Source organism: Rhincodon typus, chromosome 45, assembly GCF_021869965.1.
Source record: "Rhincodon typus isolate 14 chromosome 45, sRhiTyp1.1, whole genome shotgun sequence".
NCBI lineage: Eukaryota > Metazoa > Chordata > Chondrichthyes > Orectolobiformes > Rhincodontidae > Rhincodon > Rhincodon typus.
The window spans coordinates 1,148,954-1,171,529 of record NC_063376.1 but is presented as its reverse complement, the minus strand read 5'-3'; the positions used below and the strand labels follow the sequence as shown (position 1 = coordinate 1,171,529).

The window sequence follows — 22,576 nt, the reverse complement described above, 5'->3', positions numbered from 1 at the left end:
GTTTACATTGTATTTTTCTATCTGCAATTTTCCTTCACACTCGTTTCCACACCTTGGAGCAGAGTGCACAATAAAATGTTAATTCCTGCAATATCAGCAAGGCCAGTATTAATTGCCTGTCCCTAACTGCCTGTCGAGAAGGTGGTAGTGATGAGCTGCCTTCTCGAACCACTGCAGTCTATGTGCTGTAGGCAGACCTACAATACCCCTTCAGGAATTCCAGGATTTTGACCCAGCAATACTGAAGGAACAGTAATATATTCCCAAGTCAGGATAGTGAGCAGCTTGGAGGGGAACTTGCAGGGGGTGGCGTTTCCATGTATCTGCTGCCCTTATCCTTCTAGATGGAAGTGGATGAGAGTTTGGAGGATCTTTGAATTTCTGCAGTGCATCTTGTAGATGGTACACCCTGCTGCTACTGAGTGTCGGCAGTGGGGGGGGGGGGGGGTGTTTGTGGGTGTGGTACCAACCAAGCAGGGGCTACTTTGTCCTGGATGGTGTCGAGCTTCTTGTGTTGTTGGAGCTGCCCCCATCCAGGGCAAGTGGGGAGTATTCCATCACACTCCTGCCTTGTAGATGGTGGGACAGGCTTTGGGTGAGTCAGGAGGGGAGTTATCTTCTACAGGATTACTAGACTCTGACCTGCTGTTGTAGCTATTGTATCTAAAGGACTGGTCCAGTTCAGTTCTGGGTCAATAGGAACCCCCAGGATGTTGATAATGGGCACTTGCAGTCATGATAATGCCATCAAACATCAACAGCAAGTGGTTAGGTGATTGTCCAATCAGTTGAGGATGTTTGAACAGCACAAATGAATGCAGCCTTTTTAAAATATAAGGACACAGAACCCACGCTCCACAAAAATTAGTAAAACTTTATTTAAGTATATTTCCAACATTTCCAAAGAGAAAACAGGAAAAGACTAGTAAATGTTCTGTACATAAATCAGGCAGGTAAATGCTGCCCCTTTTTAAACACCTTTCATATCCTGTTTTTACAGTTAAGTCACAAGAGTCACATCAGAACAAGTCTGTTTAAGAAACATCCAGTACCCCACCCTACCCTAAAAAAAAAGGGCCCATTCTCTGCTGAATGTGGGGGTGGAGGGAAACAGGGAAATGGTCATGTATTTCACACATCCATCCGATTGGTTAGTCGCTGATGCCTACCCCTCTCAATGAGAGTTACCCAGGCACAGGCTCCTCAGAAATAGGGTAACACACTCTCTGATCACCATCCTTAAAGCACTTTTATGTCCATGTATAAAGAAACCCATTAGGAGCTTGACAGAGAGCCTACGTTACCCAGGGAACATCTGACAAAAAAATGGCAGAGGAGCATTTATTTCCCACAGAACACAAGAATGGAAATTCACACTGGTCCAGGTGCAGTGGTGGGTAAACACTGCCTAAAATTCTCACTGCAGCCCAGGCACTGCACCCAGAATTCAAAAGAAAAGGTCCAAAACAAAAAGTATATATATATTCAAATTATACAGTTTAGATTTTTCCTTCTTCTGTATCTTGCATTTATTTTTAAAAACGTTCCAGAATTGCACTGCTCCTTCATTCCCCCAACAGCAAACATGAAACATCAGCAAGTTTGAGTCCAGTTGAAACAGGGCGAGAGCCTTGATAGTAGGAGGTGCAGACAGGTGCCAACTGCACACACAGGCCATGGAGGAGCCAGGTTCTCGCTCGGTCCCCCTCTCAGCCTCAGTTCTCCTCGTCGCTGTCCTCGGGGCTGATGGCTGGACTGGTGAGGCTGTAGGTCGGTGAAGTGGGAGAGTAGCCCGGGGAAGTGGGAGAGTAGGTTGAGCCCTTGGGGCTGGTGGGAGAGTAGGTGGGAGAGGTGGGTGAATATTTTGGGGAGGTAGGAGAATAGGTGGGAGAGGTGGGTGAGTACTTGGGAGAGGTGGGGGTGTATACGGGGGAGGGGGGGGAGTAGGTGGGGCTGGTCGGGCTGTACTTGGGTGTGGTGGGAGAGTAGGTAGGGGAGGTCGGGGAATATTTCGGGCTGGTGGGACTGTATTTGGGGCTGGTGGGGCTGTATTTTGGAGACGTAGGTGTGTATTCTGGAGAGCTGGGGCTATAGGAGGGGCTGGTGGGGGAGTATTTGGGGCTGGTTGGGGAGTAACTTGGGCTGCTGGGGCTGTAACTGGGAGAGCTGGGAGTGTAGGTTGGTGACTGAGGGGTGTAGCGAGGGCTGGAGGGAGAGTAACTGGGGGAGGTAGGGCTGTAACTGGGAGAAGTGGGACTGTAACTGGGTGAGGTGGGACTGTAGTTGGGAGAGGTGGGGGTATAACTGGGAGAAGTGGGACTGTAACTGGGGCTGGTGGGGCTGTAGTTGGGGGAGGTGGGAGTATAGTTGGGGGAGGTGGGAGAATAACTAGGAGAGGTGGGGCTGTAAGATGGTGAGGTGGGGGAATAGGAGGGGGAGGTCGGGGAGTAACTGGGCGAGGTAGGGCTGTATGAGGGACTGGTTGGGGAGTAACTGGGTGAAGTCGGGCTGTAACTGGGACTAGTTGGTGAGTAACTAGGGGAGGTTGGGGAGTAACTGGGGCTAGTGGGGGAATATGAAGGGGAGGTGGGGGAGTAGGAGGGACTGGTCGGGCTGTAGCTGGGGGATGTCGGGCTGTAGCTGGGGGATGTCGGACTGTAGCTGGGGCTGGTCGGACTGTAGTTCGGGCTGGTGGGGGAGTAGGAGGGTGAGGTGGGACTGTAGGAGGGTGAGGTGGGTGAGTAGCTGGGGCTCTGAGGAGTATAACCACCAGGAGACCTTGGCTCATAGGCAGGAGAGGTTGGTGAGTAACTGGGAGACATTGCTCCACCTAGAGAGCGCACAAAAAAAAAGTCAATTACTGCTCAGAGAAAATCTAAACATCAACATCTCTTAGCCAAACAGATGTCACCGTGATTAGGGAAGACCAAATAGGTGGATCTTTTAGCCTTTAGAAAGTACAACTAGAGACTTGACTTTTGAAGGTTCCTAAAATTCAGAGCAAATTGGAAATGGAAGAGAAGGCAGCCATTCTGCTCCTTGAACCTGTTATACAACAGGATAAGATCACAGCTAGCCACTCCTTGCCATTTGTCATCAATCTCTGTCTCCAATCACAGACACTGGTCCCTCCCACCACACTCTGGGAAGACAGACCTTCCTCGACCCGTGACTGAACAGCTCTCCTCGTCCTGGTCTTAAATGGGAGAACCCCCTCCCCTCCCATACAATGTCCAAATTTCAGCCTCTGGTTCTAGTCTCTGCCACAAGGCAGGATTCAGCATTTCACCCTGTCCAGTCCCTTCAGGACCCTCTAGGTTTCAAAAAGATCAATGATCATTCTTCTAAACTCCAATGAGGATAGGCCCAACCCAACCCCCCCCCCAGAAAGGCAGAGAGAAGGACTCCATTATTGGAACCAGAACAAACAATTGATAGACATTAGACTTGTTTGAACTGCTGTCTCTTATTCTACACCCCTCGACTTTATACAGAGCACCAACTAGTCAGGCCTGTACATTGTCTGTAAACCCCACATTTAATCTGGTCTTTGTTCACTCAATCACCACGGTAAAGGTTCCCAGGACTGGACATATTACTGAGGGGAATCCATCACTGACCTGGAGAAGGAATGTAGGGACTGGATGGACCAGGGGATCCAGGAGAGCCGGGGGTGGGGGACCATGCTGGAGAGTATCCGGGACTGAAGCCACTAGCATCGGACGCTGCACTGGGAGAGAAGCCGGCAGCTCCCGGGGTCATTCCACTGCCTGTAACACAAGGAATAGGCCAGAGAAAAATTATTAGTCTTTTCAAATGGTAAAACAACAGCGAAGGTAATATTCAGCATCTGTGCAGCTTGTGGGCACTCAGGAGAAATAGCCTCTACACTTACCCACACTGGGGGACCAGGCTCCATAAGCTGGAGTTGCCCCCTGATTCCATGGGGTCATTGCTGGAGACATCCCTCCCATTGGGCTGGGGGCAGAGCCAAAGAACATCCCGGTAGCTGTAAATAAAAAGGAAGTGTTACTCAGATACCTAGACCAGATCCATGCTGCTGGCCTCCATTAGCTCTTGGGCCTTTGCTTTTAAAAATTCTCATCTTTATTTTCAAATCCCTCCATAATCTCACCCACCCTTGCCAACCTGTACCCTCCTCCTGTTCCAGCCTCTTGCACATTCCGCAATTGCCACCATTAGTGCCCACTGGAATCCCTTCCCTAAACCTCACTCCTCTCCCTCTGCCTTTAAACATACAACGCTGCCATCACCTGACCATTCCTTGACTCACCTGGCACAGCTTATCACCAGAGTCAAGTGTTTGCACCAAGTGAAATCCTCAGGGCTGAAACAAAAACAACCTCCCACCCCCACTACATGGAATCAAGTTACAGTTTTTGGGGAGGTACAGTCCAACTTACTTCACTGGCAATTTCAATGCCAAGAATTTGGGGCTAGATTTGTTCAGATGAGGTTATTCATACAAATGTTCACACACTGGCTGGGGCTATTAGTCCGTGATCACAGACAAGGAAGAACATCGCGGTGTTGAAAATTGGTTTCAATTAGAGACTTGGAATTCACAAGCTCTCAGGTGGAAATGAGAACCTGGGACACAATAACTGGTGGAACTTATGAGCTGCTTCAGGTGGTGACAGGGTCCTTCTGACTCAGGTTACTGAATTCCACTTGCTCCTTGCTCTGTAGCTCAGTTATTGATGTGAACACTAACTTCTGCCAGGCAAAAAAGGTCTCAGCAATAACCTTAAAACAAGAGCCTGAAAGCTCCCTCTCGACTCGGGAGAGAATTACCTCCCTGTTCACCTTGTGACTATTCTTCAAGGAGAAACCTGGGAGATGGTCCAGTGGCTGAGGGGGGTGCTGTGGAAATGCAAGACTGTACATTGAAATCAGTCTGTTACAGCGAACACATTTTAGACAGGGTCACACTCACTTCAGTCAAGCCCCTGTCTCTGCTGTGCTCTTATAGCAGCCCTGCCTGTAAATCGGTGACATCCCACCTACATCCCCCTCACAAGGTTCTTTCTATTCCTCAGCCAGGAGACTGTTTTCAATGGGCATCACTTGCTGTACATTGGAGATTTTTGAGTAAGAAAAGGGTGAAAACTCACGGCCTCCGACTCCCAGGCCCCCGATGTTGGTTGGGATCTCCATGCCGTACTTGCATTTCTCAGCATCGAGCAGCAGGTCAAACGATCCGGTTCCTGCTGGGGCGAGCTGGCCCAGCATGATGTTCTCAGACACCCCCTTCATTGGGTCCATCTCACCGTGAGCTGAGGCCTCCATTAAAACATCCACCTGGTGACAGAGACAAAGGGTTAATGACAAAAGGGAGGGACACGCTGGATGGGACTGTGAGCGAGCAGCAGGCCGGAAGGATACGCATGGGATCTATTCCTTCAGCTTGCTATTGCAGATGTAAACCACTCTTTCACCCCTGAACTTCCCAGACCAGCATCAGTATCACCTAGGATTCTGCTCACTGCTAGGGAGCACCTTGACACAAGGAGAGAGGTCTTAGTAACCTCTTCCCTCAACTTCAACACCTTTCCTTTGGGTACCAACAGGGACATTTTCCCCCCCCCTGCTGGTTAGACTGTACAAAACTCTCAGGAGAAGCTCCCCCCAGCTAGTATATTGAAGGCGGCACAATGCCCTATTTGTGCACAGGTCAGCACTCCCTACTAGTCTCCAAAATAGGAGACTTTTATGCCTACCTCAGGGGAAGGTATAAAAACAAAAGGAGGGCCGAGTCTGTGACAGTGTGGCTTCCCAGCAACACCATCCCCCCCAACCATATAGCACACGACATGTGTCCCTGCATCACTGCAGAGTCTATTCTCCCCCCACTACTACAGCACTGCCCCAACAGTACAGTCTCCACCAGCACCCACCCAGTGATAGCTGCACTCCACTTCATAAATACATCTAATGCTCATGTAGCAAACCCTGAGCCTGGTCTGCCTGACCTGTACCATCGCACACACACTTACCGTCTCCTCAAAGGAACACTTCATCAGTGGCCCGGTATCCTGCCTGTTCACTCCGTGACGGGTGATGGCCATCAAGTGACCCCGGCATGTCATGGTGTCACACAGCAGCGACAAGTGGCGATAGTTAACGTAGGAGCCATCGAAGGAGATGACGTGATACAGCTCCCGCTCCAAGGCTTTCCGCACGGCTTCAATTCCCAGAACCTGGGACAGGAAGATTCCATGAACAAATCGGTAGTTTAACTCTGCAGCCTACAGCCTCACCAAATTATGGTTAACAGTCAAAAACCCAGAGACACTGAAAATCAACACCTTTTAAGGAGCCCCTTTTACGATCAAATGCCCCAAGGTCCCTCGTGGGAGTATTTACTGACAATCTGACACTGTCATATCAGGAGGGCAGAAGACAGGCAAAATGCTTCATTAATGAGGAGGCAAATTTTATAAAAAAAGGACTGTCTTCATTTAAAGAGGAGTTTGCGCACAAGGCTGGAATTAAAGGAAAGCTGTGGTCTGTGGTTCTGAGTTGGGGAGGTTACAGAGATGGGGGTCGAGGCATTGAAATCCTGGCAATGTGCTTTTTAAAAAAAAAAAACACAACATTGCTGAACTTGGGAGCTGGTCCAGATCTACCCCAGGACGGCAGGGAGCAGTGCTGGGTCAAAGCAGAACCCTGGAGAGTTACCGTGAAGATCTCCACAATGTCGTTGGATGTTGTACGGACTGGATCCACATCCTTCTCACTCAGCACCCTCATGAGGCTGACTCCATCTGTCTCCAGAATCCACTCCTGGAGAGCCTTAAACTCCCCATCCTCTGTAATAATGATCTTCTTTTTGTTGTCAGTCTGAGGGAGATGCATGTACACCTGGAGTGGGCAGAGACCACAGCACAGGGGGAAGAGAGAGATTGGGGAGAAAAAAAAAGTGTTAATAAAGCAAAAACCCAGGCAGTTTATACAGCAAAGTTAATCATCATTGCTACTCAAGAATGCCCCAGTGTAGACTACGGATACCAGGGGAAGATTGAAGATGGTCATTAGCAGCCAGGTAGAGTAATTCAGGGCAGGACAGTGTCCTGAGACTGTAGTAAATACAGAGTAAGCAGGTATTCAGGAAAAACGTCAGGTTGATAGAACCCAAATCCTGCTTTTTGCAATTTTCTATTTACTCCACTGTGATCTGTATTTTGTTTAAAGATATTTTGCCATTTTGTTTCAGTTTAGAAGCAGCCTTTGGGGAAGACTCCTACTTTTTACGGAGTGCACTAATGATTGAATCACTGGTCTACAGCATCCAAACAGGCCACTAGGTCCATCTGTTCTGTGCTGGCATTTCATACAAGCCCCCTCCCACCCCCTCAGTGGGTCTGTCTCTTTCCTCCCTTGAATGTTTATTTATTAGCCTCAAGCGTATTGGAGTTACTGCCTCAGCCACTTCCTGGGGGAAACAGAGTTCCACATTTACCCACTAAGTGGAGTAGTTCCTCCTCATTCCCAATTGGATGGATTAGTCACTGCCTTGTCTCAAAGAAACTGAAAACAGGGTATTAAATTAGATATTAGCCATGATCCTACTACATGGCAGAGCAGGCTCGTAAGTTCAAAAGGCCTAATTCAGCTCCCATTTTCAATGTTTCCTTGTTGTGCATCTCTTTATCCACCCGAATGCAGCACTCCCTAATCCAGAAACCAGTCATCAGGCCAACTGCTATCACTCCATCCAGGGCCTCACCTTGCTGATCTGTTCAATCCCCTGTAGTGTCATGTCTGTCAGCATGTTCGATTCAATACAGCGCAGGAACACATCATCATCCATCTTATCCACCACTTCCTCCTCTTGCTGCAACAAAACAGGCAACATTACAGTGGGTCAGTGACAGTCACGCCAAGTGAAAACCACAGGGGAATCTATTACACTCAGGACAGGAAAGGCAAGATTTCCTGTTTCACTAAAGCTCCACTACACAAACATTCCCAGGATAGGGAGAGTATGGGGTTAGATACAAAGTAAAGCTTACTCTACACTGTCCCCCAAACACTCCCAAGGTGGCTCAGTGGTTAGCACTGCTGCCTGACAGCACCAGGAGCCTGGGTTCAATTCCACCCTCAGTCCATATGGAGTTTGCACCTTCTCCCCATATCTACATGGGTTTCTTCTGGGTGCTCTGGTTTCTCCCCAGTCAAAATGTGCAGGTTAGGGTGGATCGGCCATTAATGTCCAGGGATGTACAAGCTAGATGGGTTAGCCATGGGAAATGCAAGATTACAGGTATAGGATAGGGGGCGGAATGCTCTTTGATAGTTGGTGTGGACTCAATGGGCCGAATGGCCTGGTTCTGCACTGTAGGGATTCTACGACAGAGACAGCACGGGGTTAGATACAGAGTAAAGCTCCCTCTACACTGTCCCCCTCAGGTAACTGGTACATTGCTCCCAGGGTCCCACACCTAATCTCACCTCTTGAAATTTATTCTCGTCACTGTTCATGATCCGAATTCTGAGAACCAGTTTCTCCGCATTGTCATCATTAAAGATGCAGTTTAAATCATCACCGAAACCTGTTGGGTACAAAGTACCATTGGGTGTTATACTGTGCAATGGCACGGAGCTAGCAATTGACATTACATTGACAGTGAGTTTTGCAAAACAACTGGCCTCATTTCACACTGCTGAGCAAGCAACCCCCATCTAGCATCACTTTCAGACAGACCAAAGTTACAGCACAAGCTGCCAAGTTTCTCACCAGCGTTGATTTTCTCTGCAATCTGCTCCATGGTCAGCTTTCGGTCAGTCATGTGCTTACGGTCAAGCTCGATGCGTAGAAGCCAGGGGGAGATCCTTGTCACGTCAAAGTCTGGCATTTCGTAGTAGACATTGACCCACTCCTGGTCCTCTGAGACCACAGTGTTCTGGGGGTCAGGGTCGTAATAGATGGCAGTGTTGGCCGTGACCTTCCTCAAGGTGGTGTGCTCCAGTCGGCACAGGATATCCTGCAAGAACAGGCACCGGGCATCATGACACAGGAAATCTGCTGACCTGGGGAACACCTCATGTTGGGACGGTGCTCCCTGGGTGTTCTGCTTCACACGCTTAGCCTAGACTGACAACATGCAGGCGACAGGGACAAATAAACTGTGTGTGGGGGAGTTCAACATGACCCTGCAGCACCTTTCAGGGCATCCCAAGGTACTGTTACAACCTTGGCACTTCAGAAGTGCAGTCACTGTTGTATTATCAGCAGTGGAAGCCGATTTACACACAGCAAGCTGCCACAAGCCTGACCCAGATCACATATTTAAACAATAGCAATTAACTATCCTTTCTAAAGATGCCCACAACCATACACAGTACTCAAACTGGGGTCTAACCAGTGGCTTATACAAGTTCAACATCATCTCAGTCTAAAATAGTTAACACCCTTGCTCCCGGTCGAAGAGGCTCGATCACGTACCTTGGCACGTTCTGCATCCCGGGCGGACTGGCCCAGCAGGAAGACCGTGAGCGAGGGGGTCTTTGGCTTCTTAGAGATATTGATCAGCTCCTTCAGACGAGGGACACCCAGTGTGACGTTCTTGGCTGACACACCAGCGTAGTGGAAGGTGTTCAGGGTCATCTGTGTGGCAGGCTCTCCCAGCGACTGGGCAGCCAAAGCACCCACCATCTCCCCAGGGTGTGCCTACAAGGCCGGGAGAGAAACAAAGAAAACGAGGGGAGGGAAAAATAATTAGCAAAGTTTCAAGCACAAACTTCCAACTCTCTAGCCTCGCTATTACTTTGGTTAAACAGTCACCATCTCTATTGTCAATTCCATAAGACCTGCTAGAACAGCTGAGTAATGGGTAACCCTGTCTATCCCAGTACACCAACTGCTATATGGCTTAAACTGGTGACTAGTCACCAGTATATCACTCATTCACCTGAGATTTTTGACAGTGACCAGTTACTTGACTGCAGTGGGCATCACAAGACAGAGTTAGTCATACAACACAGAAACAGACCCTTCAGTCCAACCAATCCATGCCAACCGTGTTCCCAAACTAAACTAGTCTCACCTGCCTGCACTTGGCCTGTATCCATCCAAAGCCTTGTTGTTCATGAACTTATCCAAATGTCTTAAGTGTTGTAACTGTACCCACATCCATCACTTCCTGACAGTTCATTCCACAAACTAACCACTCAAAAGTTGCCCCTCATGTCTTTAAAATCTTTCCCTTCCCACCTTAAACCTATGCCTTCTAGTTTTGGACTCCCCCCAACCAGCAAAGAGACCTTAGCTATTCACCTTATCCATGCCCCTCATGATTTTATAAACCTCTAAGGTCACCCCTCAGCCTCCTTCACAATTTGAATCAGCGTTCTCAGGGCAACAGGAATAGTGCACAGTGCCTGTGCACTTGCCATCTAGAAACTTGACAGAAGATTATGAGATGCATCGATCAGGCTGTTGTCAGAATCTTCTGCGGCACCCCCCCCCCCCCCCCCCCCACCCTCCACCCAAAGAGAGGAAATGTCTAAAACTCAGGGGGTATGCATTTATGGCGAGGGGAGAAATTCAAAGATATGAGGGGGAAGTGTTTTTTTTTAAAAAAACAGAGTGGTAGGAGTGTGGAATGCACTGCCAGGGGTGGTGGAACAGTCAGATACAATAGGGGCGTCTAAGAGACTTTCAGATAAGCACATGAATATGCAGGGATGGAAGGATATGGGCCAAGGTCAGGCAAAGGAAATCATTTAATCCAGTGTCATGTTTGGCACAACGGGCCCATTCCTGTGCTGTACTGTTCTATGTTGTACCCAATGAGAGAGTACAATTAACAACAGCAGGGTCCCCAAACTGTCACTGCATGGCCATGTCACCAGTGAATTTAGGCAGATTCCTGGAATAAGGGGGATTGAGTAGGGAGGGTCTCAGATTCTCTGGAGAGAGTGTGAAGAGGAATGAGGGCTGGTTGAATTGAAACACACCAAGTTCAGAAAGGAGCCAACAGGTGAGGTAGTGAGGGGAGGTTTCACCACAGGGTCACAGTCCCAGGACAAGGGATCAGCCATTTCAGAATGGAGATTGCTAGAGAGGTGTTAGGGAAGGATTATGGATTCAAGGTGGGTCAACAGAGTTAACTATACACAGATGAACTGAATGGATTGGTCAAACTGGTTCAAGGAGTGGGCCACCTCTCCCTGTTAAAGTCTCCAGTCAGCACAGACTCCTCCCAAACACACTAATCCCACCCCCCTGCCCTTCAGCCCACCAGGTGACAGAGGCCAGCCAAATACGTACAATGGACTGGTTGAACTTGGCTTCGATCTCCCCCAGCAGCCACTCGAAGGCCTCTCCGCTGAGCCGGAATTCCTCAGTCATACGTCGACTGCAGAGAGTGGAGCGCAGGTGGATGTTGAACAGCAGCGTAGCGTTCTCCTGAGCCTGGCGACTCAGGGGATCTTCACCATTCACAATGATTAGCTTCTTACTCAGCTCCTTCACCCCTGGAACAAAGACAGTGTTCTCAGAATGGAACCCCCAAACGGTTACAGAACAGAAAATAGCTGTTCGACCCACTCTCCCTATGCTGGCTGTGAACAAGCACTTCCCTCCTAAGCCTTCTTCAAAGGAACCAACTCACAGCACAGCCTGAGGCTCTCTGGAATACAATTAAACCCTCTCCTCCTCTCTCAGCACTGCAAATGTTTCAAGGGGGAGGTGCTGGTGTAGTCACTGATCTAATAGCTTAGAGCTCCAGACCAATCCTCCCAGTGACAAATGGTGAAACCTGAACTCAACAGAAATGTCAGATTAAAAACTAGTTTAATGGCGACCCATGAAACGGCTGTCAATTGTCACAAAAATCCATCTGGTTCACTAATGCCCTTTGAGGAAGGAAATCTGCCATCTTTACCCAGTCTGGGCTGCACGTGACTCCAGACCCACAGTGACGGACTATGAAAATGGCTTGGCTGCAGCGCTCAGGAACAGTGGGGGAGGGGCAAATACTGGCCTTGTCAGTAACACCCACATCTCACGAAAGATTCTTCTCCGCCATTAGAGAGAACAAAGAGCAAAATTTAACATTCATAGCCTAGTGTAAAAACTTTGGGTCTCATCCCTCTCCCATCTCTAAGCTCTGCCAGTCTTAGATCAATGCCTAGGTCTCTGCAGTCCTTCAATTCTCAATCCACATTTAAAAAAAAAATCACTCCTCCACTCAGGCCATAGGTTCAGCTGCCTGCACCCCAGACATTGGAATTTAGCAAATCCCCAATGTCGTTTACATTTTCACAAGAGTTAGATGCTGGTTTTCTTTGTGCGCGGAGGGTGGGGGGGGGGGGGCGCGTGCGGAGAAGCTGTGTGCGCACAGGCAGGATAGGATCGTTCAGTAACACCAGCTGGCCTGATGGAAGCTGAATAACCCACTTGTGCTGCACAATTCTCACACGAAGCCCTGACAGACAAAAGCTGCAATGTTGGAGCTGGTTCACAAATCACTGACCTTCAATCACACGGATTGGATGTAGATCAGTCACCGTCCGAGTGTTAATGTGGAAGATTTTTTGAGCATTCCAGATCATTCGCAGGAGGTTACAGGGCAGCACCACCTAAAGGCAAGGAAAGAAAGTTAGCAAAAAGCAACCCTGCGCCTAATCATCTGGCTTAGACATGGTCTATAGAGAACGCAACTTGCATCTCTCAAATATCCTCTATTGTTCTGGGATTTTTTTTTTTGGAATGAACCTGTTCAGGAATGTTACGTCGCACCCTGGAGCAGGTGGGACCCGAATCCAGGCCTCCTGGTCCAAAGGTTGGGACACTACCACTACACCACAAGAACCCCATTGCCAATTATTCACAGTGTAACAATTTGATTTATTATTGTCACATGTACAGAGATAGTGAAAAGTATTGCATTGCATACTAACTAGACAAATCATAGCTTACACGTGTACATCAGGGAGAGAGAACAGAACGCAGAAGTGCAGTGTTGGTTAATAGGTCTCAAGGACAGCAAGGCAAATGACTGGCTAATTTTATATTACCATGGTATGGATTACAAAACTAAACACCACTCAGAACTTTGAGGCACAAATTCCCCCACTGGGCAGAAGACTGGCATCAACTGGCAAGACATACCAGGGTGGTGTCTCAGACTGTGGGACAGCAGTACTGACAAGGTAGCACTGCACAGGGAGTCAGGATGATGTATTAGAAACAAACACTGGGTTGCTGGGAGTTTCCAGGGAGATGCAATCTGTCCTACCTTGCTGTCTCCAGTGGGGAACACAGCCCTCAGAACCTCTCGGTCTTCCTTCATCCTCTCAAACTCCACTTCCAGCTCATTCTGGATGGCAGCATTGCTGAGGATCTCCTTCACAATGTCTTCCTGCAGGGTCCTGCGTAAACTTCGTTCATTGTTGTACTCCAGTTTGAACCTGCAGCGTTGGGGTGAAAAAAACACAAAACAAAAAAAAACGAAACAGCCGTGTCAGAATTTCCCCAAAATCAGTAATGTCCTTCCTCCACCCAACTAACCTGCCAAAGCTTTCACCCGCATTGCCCTGATCCAAAGTAATGGAAACCTTACACACTTTTGGCAGTGTTTGAATTGGACTGAACAAAATCCAGCATCTTCTGCAGCCAAGACTGCAGTAGTGCCCCAATGAAAGGCCCTAACCAGAGCAGGTCAGACCTGCATCCTGATTATTGTTCAGGTTAGAAGGGTCATGACTTAAATCACGAATAGGTTTCTCTTTCCTGCTAATTCTGACAGCCCTGTTGAGCCCCTTGTTCTTTTTATTGTTGTCTGTTTCCAACATAAAACATTGCACAAGGGCTGAATGGCCCGACCATCTAGTTGGGGGTTAACACAAGACAACACTCACTTCTTCTCAAAGTTTTTGTGGGATGGTTTCACTGATGCCAGGTTTTGGAACTCCACACACTCCCCTGCCAGCCCATCTTCTCCATAACGCAGCTGGATCACTTGGTTGATGGAGTTGCGGACTGTTGCATCATATTTCACCATCACAGATTCCATAGACTTGATTAACCGTCTCTGAATGTAACCTGAGGGGCAGCAGGGGAGAAGAAAACCCTCCATTACAAAGTGTTTCCTGACAACAGCAGCATCAACCCCCGAGGCCTCAAAGACAAAAGATGCACGGCAGCGGGAGTCTAGCACAGCATTTGACAATTATCTATCACCCAAAAGCTCTTCACAGCCAGTTAGGTGCTTCCAGAAGTGAAGTGTAGTTACTGTTGTACTGTAGGGAAGGCAGTAACCAGTTTACGTGCAGAAAGATCCAGGGCCATCATGGGCCCCTCCTGGGTGGTTAATCTGTACAGAGGGAGTGCTGCACAGACCAAGAGGCAACCTCTGAGGGAAGACAATCTTCACCCTCTGGGAAAACAAAAAACACCCTACGGCTACAACCCAAACAGCAGGGGGACTCACTTGTATCTTCCATCCCAGCACCGAAAGCAGAATTATACAATCCTTGCTGTGGGATGGGGCTGTGCTTAGAATTACCCACCGCCTCTCCTATATTTTGACAGCAACTGCATTCCATCACTCAGGGAGGGGTTATGGAAAACCCTGAAGACAGGTGCAACAGGAAGCGTTTTAAACCCAGGATCATAGCCAGGAAAGGAGAATTTATGGAATTCTACCTCATTAATTTCGGAACGGTACAGTGTCTGGAAAAATTTCTACCCCCTCATCAAAAAAGGCACTGACAGGGAGCAAGATGGTTAAACAATGCATTACCAGTTTCTGCAGTCTTCACAGCGGTATCAATCAGACCCTCTCTGCCTCCCATTGCATGGAAGAAGAACTCTGTAGGGGTCAGGCCAGCGAGGTAAGAGTTCTCCACAAAGCCTCTGCTCTCAGGACCGTAGTCATCCTTAATGAAGTGTGGCAGCGTACGGTGCTTAAAACCAAAGGGAATTCGCTTCCCCTCCACGTTCTGCTGTCCGACCACAGCAATAACCTGGGAGCATCAAAGAGATCTGTTACTCTGTACGTCACCCCAATCTGTCCCTGTCCCGGGAGTGATTGATGGGAGTGGTGTAGAGGTAGTTTTACTCTGTACCTAACTCCACGCTGTCTATGTATAGACAGTGTTCATTGGAGATGGTGTAAACAAAGAGCTGTAGTTTGAGTTTAATAGAGTAGAAGCTTTATTCTAGTGGCCCCCATGTTGGCACTTCACTGGGAAGTCCCATTCTCTACTTCATATGTCAAGACTTAGAAGTGACCAACACTGGGTACGGGACACCCAATTTCCAAATGGATTAAAACATACCTGTGAAATGTTAATCTTCGATCCTTTGGAGCCAGCCACGACCATGGATTTGAAGTTGTTGTATTCAGAGAGGGATTTCTGTGCAGAGGAGCCAGTCTTATCACGGGCATCGTTCAGGATTCGGTTGACCTGGTTCTCGAAGGTTTGCCTCAGGGTGTTACCAGGAGTGGGCTCCAACTCGTTGTTGTGAGCTTTCTCAATGACCTGCAATGACAAGAGGAGATTGCCAACTGACAGCCTGGAAACAAAGATCACACCATAGCAAAGGGCTGCTCACATCTAATGGAAGGATTGCGGCAGCAAACTCACCTCAATCACATCCTGTTTGGCCTTTTTAATGGTGTTCTGAATGTCCTGGTAAGTTTTAGCATCAGCAATGGAGTCTCCAATACCAATCGTGTGTCCTGTCACAGAGTAAAATAAAATATGGCTCTTAAATAAAACATCCATTAAAACTTTCCAATGTGGCAATTCTCAGGCACAAACAAGACTCCAAACCACTCATTACCCCTGCTGACTGCAAAGCTGCAGCTTTATAAAGATGTCAAGTTACGGAGATATATTTTGAGAGAGTCCAGTCCCCATTTCAGTCATTCCTGCACAGGCTATGCATCCTGGTCTGCTGCCTCAGTTAGCAAAAACATTCAGCTCACTCCAACCTGCCCCTTCAATTAGATCTCAACCTCACTTTGCATCCTGAAAAACAATCCTTGATAGGATCAGACAACCCATCCCAACACTGCTCCAGCGTTCATTATAGACTCATCACACACGTGCAACACATTTGATCCAGATGGCAAGGTGAGCAGAGATCCTGAAATTCACTGCAGAGAGTACGGATCAGAAAATGTTTGTGATCAAATAAGGGCCATGTCCTTGATCCTGAGGGCCCCCACGCCACTGGACATATAATCAAAGTTTTATAGAGTTGTATAAAACTAAGCTTACACCATGTTCAATATAATGTGGGCAAGAGAGTGAGGTTATTCACTTCCACAGAACACATTTCTTAAAAAAGACAATAAAGGAGTTAGTCAGAAGTCACACCTGTTGGACTATACCCTGGTGTCAAACAACTTCTGACTTTGTCCACCCCAGTCCAGCACCTCCACAAAGGAGTTGATCATTTAGAATTGAGACAAGGAGATATTCCTCTGGAGCACTGGAATCCCTATCCAAGAGGATTGTGGACTCTTCAGTGTCAAGGCAGAAATAAAAACAATGCTGAAGAAACTCAGCAGTTCAGGCAGCATCCAGAGAGAGAAAAACAAACGTTGTTAAAGTTTAACATCTCTTCTGAATGAGAGTCAGACTCAACAGTAACTCTACCTTGCAAAGACAGTGCCCGACCCAGAGTTTCACCAGCATTTTGTTCTGATTTCCAATCTCCAGCATCCATGCCGTTATACTTTCTCATCGTATAAATTTTTGACCAAGGGATTAGATTGACAGATGGGAGAGGCATTAAGAAAGGAAGCCAACTGTGCTTGCACTGACTAGTGGAGCAGACTCGAAGGGCTGCATGCTCGCCTTTCTACATTAATTACTGCTCAGGCCTGAGCACCACACTCAGGAGTGATCATTTGACCCTGGAGAGACAGAGACAGAGACAAACAAAGAGAAAAGGTGGTGACAAAAGAGACAAGAAATGCAAACCTGTCGTCTCCTCAAACTGAAAGGCCTCTCTCCCGCAGCTCAGCCCTAACAACAGGTGACCACGGTTCGAACTTTTCAAGCTGTCGGAGTAACAGATTTGCTGATCACAGGTGGGATTCTGTCAAGCAGCACAGTAACTTACTCCAGTATTACTGTACCTCCTGTATGAATCTACACGGATATGATTAAAACACAGTCGTGTGAGGGAAGGAGGATTCACTAGACTCAAATCTGTCAATGCAGAAGGCTACCATTTAGTCCATCAGTCTCCCACTCATTTTCATAAAGAAAACAACTGGAGCTGGAGTAGGCCTGTTACGCTATTCAATAAGATTGATTTAATTGTAGCTTTATCTCCACTTTCCTGTCTAGTCCCCAATAACCCTTTCAGTCAAGGATCAGAATATATTCAGGACAATGATCTAGCCTTCACTACTGTCTGGGGAGGAGAATGCCAAAGATAAACCATCCTTGAAGTCTTTCCTTCCTACAGCCCTATGCAAGTATTTTTGTCAATCCTCTGAAAGTGAACCCGCTTCCACTGTCCCTGGTGCCCCTCTCCTCACTCCATCCCACTCCTGATGCCCCATCGCAGGGGCAGAGTTTTGTACAAGATGGCAACAAACAAGAGAAATTTTAAATCTGCCCAGTGGACGAGGAGTGGAGTGACAGAGCTGAACGCCGAGATATGTTGGCAGTTTCATTTCTCCAGTGTGCAGTGAGCTGTTACCTTCAATCAATAACCAGTTGTTGATGACCGTCTGGATGTTGCTGTAGAACAGCCGTGTGATGTCATGGCCCATCTCCAGGAAGGTGATATGTACCAGGGACCCAGCTGACGTACCCAGCGATTTTTTGCACAGGATGCCCATGATCAGCTCTCCGTTCTCCACAACCACCTGCACGACAAGGAGGGGGAGGAACCAGAGGCAGCTTGTCAGTCAAATCCACAGGGAGCCAACACTGCATGTGTTTACTGAAGCTACCTTCCCCTTCAATGCACCATTAGGCACAGATTCTGCGCTACAGTGCCAGGGAATAAATTCAACACTGCCTGGTGTTAATACTTCAAACACGTTGAATGGTTTAGCTTTGTCCAACTGATACCATGACATCTCAAAACTGGAGGAGGCTGCTAAGATTCAGGCATTTAATGTGTTACTCAGCTAAGGGACTAACTAATTTAATCTCCCAATATTGACAGGTATGCTTTGTTCACTAAAAAGGTGAAGAATTGAGCTTGGGTATATTGTAATCATGTCAATATCTTTTTACCTCCATTACTACTCAAAACACAGTCACACTGACAATATCCCCAAGAACCAAGACAGGGTAAAAATGATGTTTTGTGTGATGATCATACTCCATACATGGGTGTACTGTGTACAGCTCCACTTTCCAGAGGGTGTAGAGGCAATAGAGATGGATAGGAATGTCTCAAGAACTAAGGGAATTTACTTCTCTAGAAGGAAAGAGATTGAAGTGAGACTCTGTAGGAAATGCTCACAGTCGGTGTGGGGTTTGAAGTGGAAACGTTGTCTCAGTCTATCCTTTGAGGTGGTGACCAAAACTAAAGACCATCAAATCCTCAGGAATTCGAGAAAAGCTTCTTCACCCAGAGACAGTGACAACAGTGTGGGACTTGCTCCTACAGTCATGGCAAAAATGTTGATACTTTAAGAGGAGGAAGTTGGACAAGCAGGATATGCCGATAGGCGACAGCAAGAGTGCAGATGCTGGAAGTCAGAGTCGATACAGTGTGGAACTGGAGAAACAGGCAGCTTCTGAGGAGCAAAGTTTTAGGTCAGGACCCTTCAGGGCTGCTGATAGGGTGAGGAAGATTTTGAGGTGGGCGGTGGAGGAGGATTGTGTAGAGTGAACGGCCAAGTTGGCTATTGGAAACACTACACAACCGTCCCCCTTGTCAGCTCCTGTACAGCATTTGATCAGTCTAGGAATATTATGATCAGGTTATTGATGAGGTACAAAAGCAGCACGATTCTTTTTGTGGGGAGTAGGGGGTGCCAGAAAGAGAGAAGAGAGAAGCTGGGGCTGACCTTTGTGTCACCTGGTGAGATGTGTTTGTAAGGGCCATTGTCCTCTTCGTCTGGGTGAGTGCTGTGGGTGCGAATACAGTTGACGTGGCCTGGGATGACCAGGGTGAAGATCTGCTTGCCAGTCCAGAGCGGCCTCGGTTTCAGGATGGAAGGTTGGGGAACTTTCCCATCCCAGGTTGAGAGATGCATCAACAGGTTCATGACTTCGCCCTGGGGCGAGGAGGAAGAACAAACAGGTCAGAGGTTTCCTGCAATCAAACATCAACAGCATTACCACTTACACCCCCCAAGGGAGACAGTGTTCCAGATATCAACCTAACTTAAAGATACAGACGTCAAGCGGTTATTCTACCACGAAGCCCATTACAGGCACCGAGTGATCACTGCTCCTGATAACCAGGAGTAACTGGGCACTCCCTCCATTAGGAAGCTCCACACACATTAGTCAGCTTGAGAAATGGCTTTCACTCCCAAGAAGCTGCTGCCCCGAGTCCACTCACCAGCAAAACACTGTAGGAAGCATCAGTAGCTGCCCTAGGTTTGTGTCACTGATGATAATTACCATCTTAGATTCAGAGTCCTGACTGCGGCAGGTTCACTCAGCACAAACTGGGCACAGAATGGAGGCGGGGGGTGGAATGTAATCAGAGGAGAGTTCCTAAGCACAAATTTAGAACCCAGAACTTTAACAGTCTATTCGAAAACAAACTGCACATCTTACCCGGTCCATGAAGACGTCCCGCTTGGTGAACTTGCGCACAGCTGTCAGTGTGTCCTGCACAATGCCCATGACGGGCCTGTTGGACTGAGGGGTGACTATCATCCTGGGCACCATGGCCAGCTCCTGGATCTCTGCTCGGGTTTCCAGGGACTGGGGCAAGTGAAGATTCATTTCATCACCATCAAAATCAGCATTGTATGGAGTGGTCACACTGTAGAGAGACAGGGGAAAAAGCTTCTGTTAGCCTTTTAAAAAACAGCCGATCCTATGGAACGATAAACTGCCAAAGACCACAGGGAGCACAGCAGCCAGCACACTGGCTTGGACAATCCAGCCTATGACAGTCAGGACTCAGTCCTGTTTCACCATCACCTGATCCTTGCCCACTTTTACTGCACAGATATTGACTGCTACACCTGGTTTTTGTTTTAGTTTTAGCTCAGTTCCTCCTTGATGCATCAATCCGGAATCAGAAACACTATCAGCAACACAAGCCAATTATTAAGTCATCACAATAACGAGTTAAACCAGACTCAGCTCGCACAGGACAGTGGGGAAAGGGAGGGGGGAGTTCCAGCCATCAATTCAATTGAGGGCAATCTCAGTCAGCTAAAGCTCCCTGGACACTCCAGACTGGTCAGCCTGACAAATACAGGTCTTATGGGCACTTAAGACACTGAACAACTAGCCAATTGCAAAACACTTGCACGAGGGAGGATAATGGCAGAGGGCTGGGGGTTGAGAAGACACACACAGAGCTGACACCTACAGAAACTTCCAGACAAAACCAAGGACCATCAAATCCTCAGGAATTCGAGAAAAGCTTCTTCACCCAGAGAGTGACGACAATGTGGGACTTGCTCCAACAGTCATGGCAAAAATGTTGATACTTTTAAAAAGAGGAGCAAGTTGGACAAGCAGGATATGCCGATAGGCGACAGCAAGAAGGCAGACCACTCACCTGAGATTGAGACGAAAGGTTGACCAGGGTAGGATCCGCACCTTGTGGCCCATCATGGACATTTTGTGCAGCGTGGGCTGTCGGTTGAAGATGACAATGTCACCGTCGCACATGTGCCTTTCCACCTGGAATACAAGGACAGCAGGCATACTGTAAGTGACCAGTGCAGGCAGAATCCAAAGCAGTTTTTGACAAAACCTTCCTCCTCTCCCATACAGCACTCAATACAGCCAAGCTTAGCCTGGTCTGAGCTGCAACTTCCATGTACAAACTCCCAAGGAACATGATCATTTACTCTGGAGTGCAAGCGATGGGGGTGACAGAACATGTATCCTTCCTGAAGGCCAAGTTAAAGCAACATCCTCAAGAGCTCTAAAAACAGGGGCAGGACATGCTTTTCTGTAGTACCTTTTCCAGCCACAGCAAGCAAGCACACATTTCAGAGCTGGAGGTAACCACTGTTTGGCAGCAGCAGCAGTGACAGTATAACTGCACCCCAGCTACAGGCACCTTGCACTTACTCTGTAGCCGATTTGAAGATGAAGGTCACTGGGTTTGGGATGAAAGCGCAAATCAATTCGATCACCGTTGTCCCGGATGATGTACTTGGCACCAGGATACTGGTTGTTTCCTCTCCTCACCAACTCTTGGAGCCTGTAAGAAAGAAGCATCACAAACAAAGGGTCAAGCTACTGCCAGAGACTCTGATGCTGCTGAGTAATGACCCAGGCCTTGCTGGGTTAAATAACAGTGAGCTTCCAATGCAGTGCTAATTGCCCCACATGCTTAGGGTGTTTAAGAGACACGATCAGACAGAGGGCAGGTCCCTATTCAACATCTCTCCAAAACGAATGACAACAGGCAGCCAACCAGTCTGCTGTCCCAGCGAGGTGCACCAACCTGTCAATGTTGAATGGCGTGACGATTTCTGGGAAGGTCATGTTGGCAGCAATGGATCGTGGCACACCAACCTGGTCGATGGAGAGGTTGGGATCAGGCGTGATGACTGTACGTGCTGAGAAATCCACACGTTTTCCCATTAGGTTTCCACGGACACGCCCTTCCTTCCCCTTCAGCCTCTGTTTGAGGGACTTCAGTGGGCGGCCTGACTTTTGCATTGCCTGAAGTTTTTAAAAAAAAAAACCCAATCAGTAGAACTGTACAGCACAGGAGCGATGTCATTGACTTGTGAAACCCCTGTACTTGTTTGCACGATTGGATGGTACAATTCAAGCTGCTGCTTGTTTGTAACAGGACAGGTTTTATCTCAGCAGCACTATAGGAGAAGCAGTGAAAGTCTTGCTCCTTAAATAGACCTCTCCTAACCTCCCACATCCTGAAGCACAAATTCTAAAAGGTGTCAGCCCTGTATATTTTAAAATATACATTTTTGGGCAGCAAGGTTCCACAAACATCAAGTAATCAGACTGCAACAATTCAAACTGTCAGTCCACCACCACCTTCTCAAGGGGCAATTAGGGGCAGGCAACAAATACTGGGCCCAGCCTGCGACACCCACATCTCAAGAATGATTTAAGATGAGAATCCAGTTTAATGACATCGACTGAGGAATAAGCTCTTTTCTATCATGGCTGTGGGATCCGCCACACCACACTGCAGCATGGTTTAATGCTGCATCAAATGGTGCCAGCTTTGACATGGCAGCACTCCCTTGAGCACCATGCTGTTCATGCCAGATCCAGCATAGACATTAGTTCTTGTCAGTAGGGTAAGTCTCCATAGACACTGACACTCGTCCTTTAAGCATGTCACTCCCAAAGAGGGAAGCTTTCAGGTTCTCCCCTCCTCCCCCAAACAACTTGCTGGATAGGAATAGAGTGTCCATGCTGTAGGAGTCTGAAACAGACC

The 22,576-nt window shown here is 47.9% G+C and overlaps 1 protein-coding gene across 1 annotated transcript in view; it reads right to left on the bottom strand.

Annotated features, from left to right (window-relative positions):
- Positions 1-854: 854 nt before the first annotated feature.
- Positions 855-22,576, bottom strand: part of polr2a (RNA polymerase II subunit A) — a 33,131-nt gene continuing 11,409 nt past the window's right edge. Inside the window, exons 7-29 of the mRNA XM_020521475.2 lie at positions 21,608-21,828; positions 21,229-21,361; positions 20,708-20,832; positions 19,747-19,957; positions 19,026-19,235; positions 17,699-17,867; positions 15,622-15,716; positions 15,313-15,516; positions 14,775-14,997; positions 13,891-14,074; positions 13,269-13,440; positions 12,504-12,609; positions 11,297-11,502; positions 9,470-9,694; positions 8,762-9,008; positions 8,476-8,576; positions 7,751-7,858; positions 6,703-6,885; positions 6,018-6,221; positions 5,136-5,322; positions 3,896-4,009; positions 3,621-3,770; positions 855-2,830 (exon numbers count right to left, since the gene is read on the bottom strand). Of these exons, the coding sequence (XP_020377064.2) occupies positions 1,716-2,830; positions 3,621-3,770; positions 3,896-4,009; positions 5,136-5,322; positions 6,018-6,221; positions 6,703-6,885; positions 7,751-7,858; positions 8,476-8,576; positions 8,762-9,008; positions 9,470-9,694; positions 11,297-11,502; positions 12,504-12,609; positions 13,269-13,440; positions 13,891-14,074; positions 14,775-14,997; positions 15,313-15,516; positions 15,622-15,716; positions 17,699-17,867; positions 19,026-19,235; positions 19,747-19,957; positions 20,708-20,832; positions 21,229-21,361; positions 21,608-21,828 (4,893 nt within the window). The 3' untranslated portion in view covers positions 855-1,715. The remainder of the gene's footprint in view (positions 2,831-3,620; positions 3,771-3,895; positions 4,010-5,135; positions 5,323-6,017; positions 6,222-6,702; positions 6,886-7,750; positions 7,859-8,475; positions 8,577-8,761; positions 9,009-9,469; positions 9,695-11,296; positions 11,503-12,503; positions 12,610-13,268; positions 13,441-13,890; positions 14,075-14,774; positions 14,998-15,312; positions 15,517-15,621; positions 15,717-17,698; positions 17,868-19,025; positions 19,236-19,746; positions 19,958-20,707; positions 20,833-21,228; positions 21,362-21,607; positions 21,829-22,576) is intronic.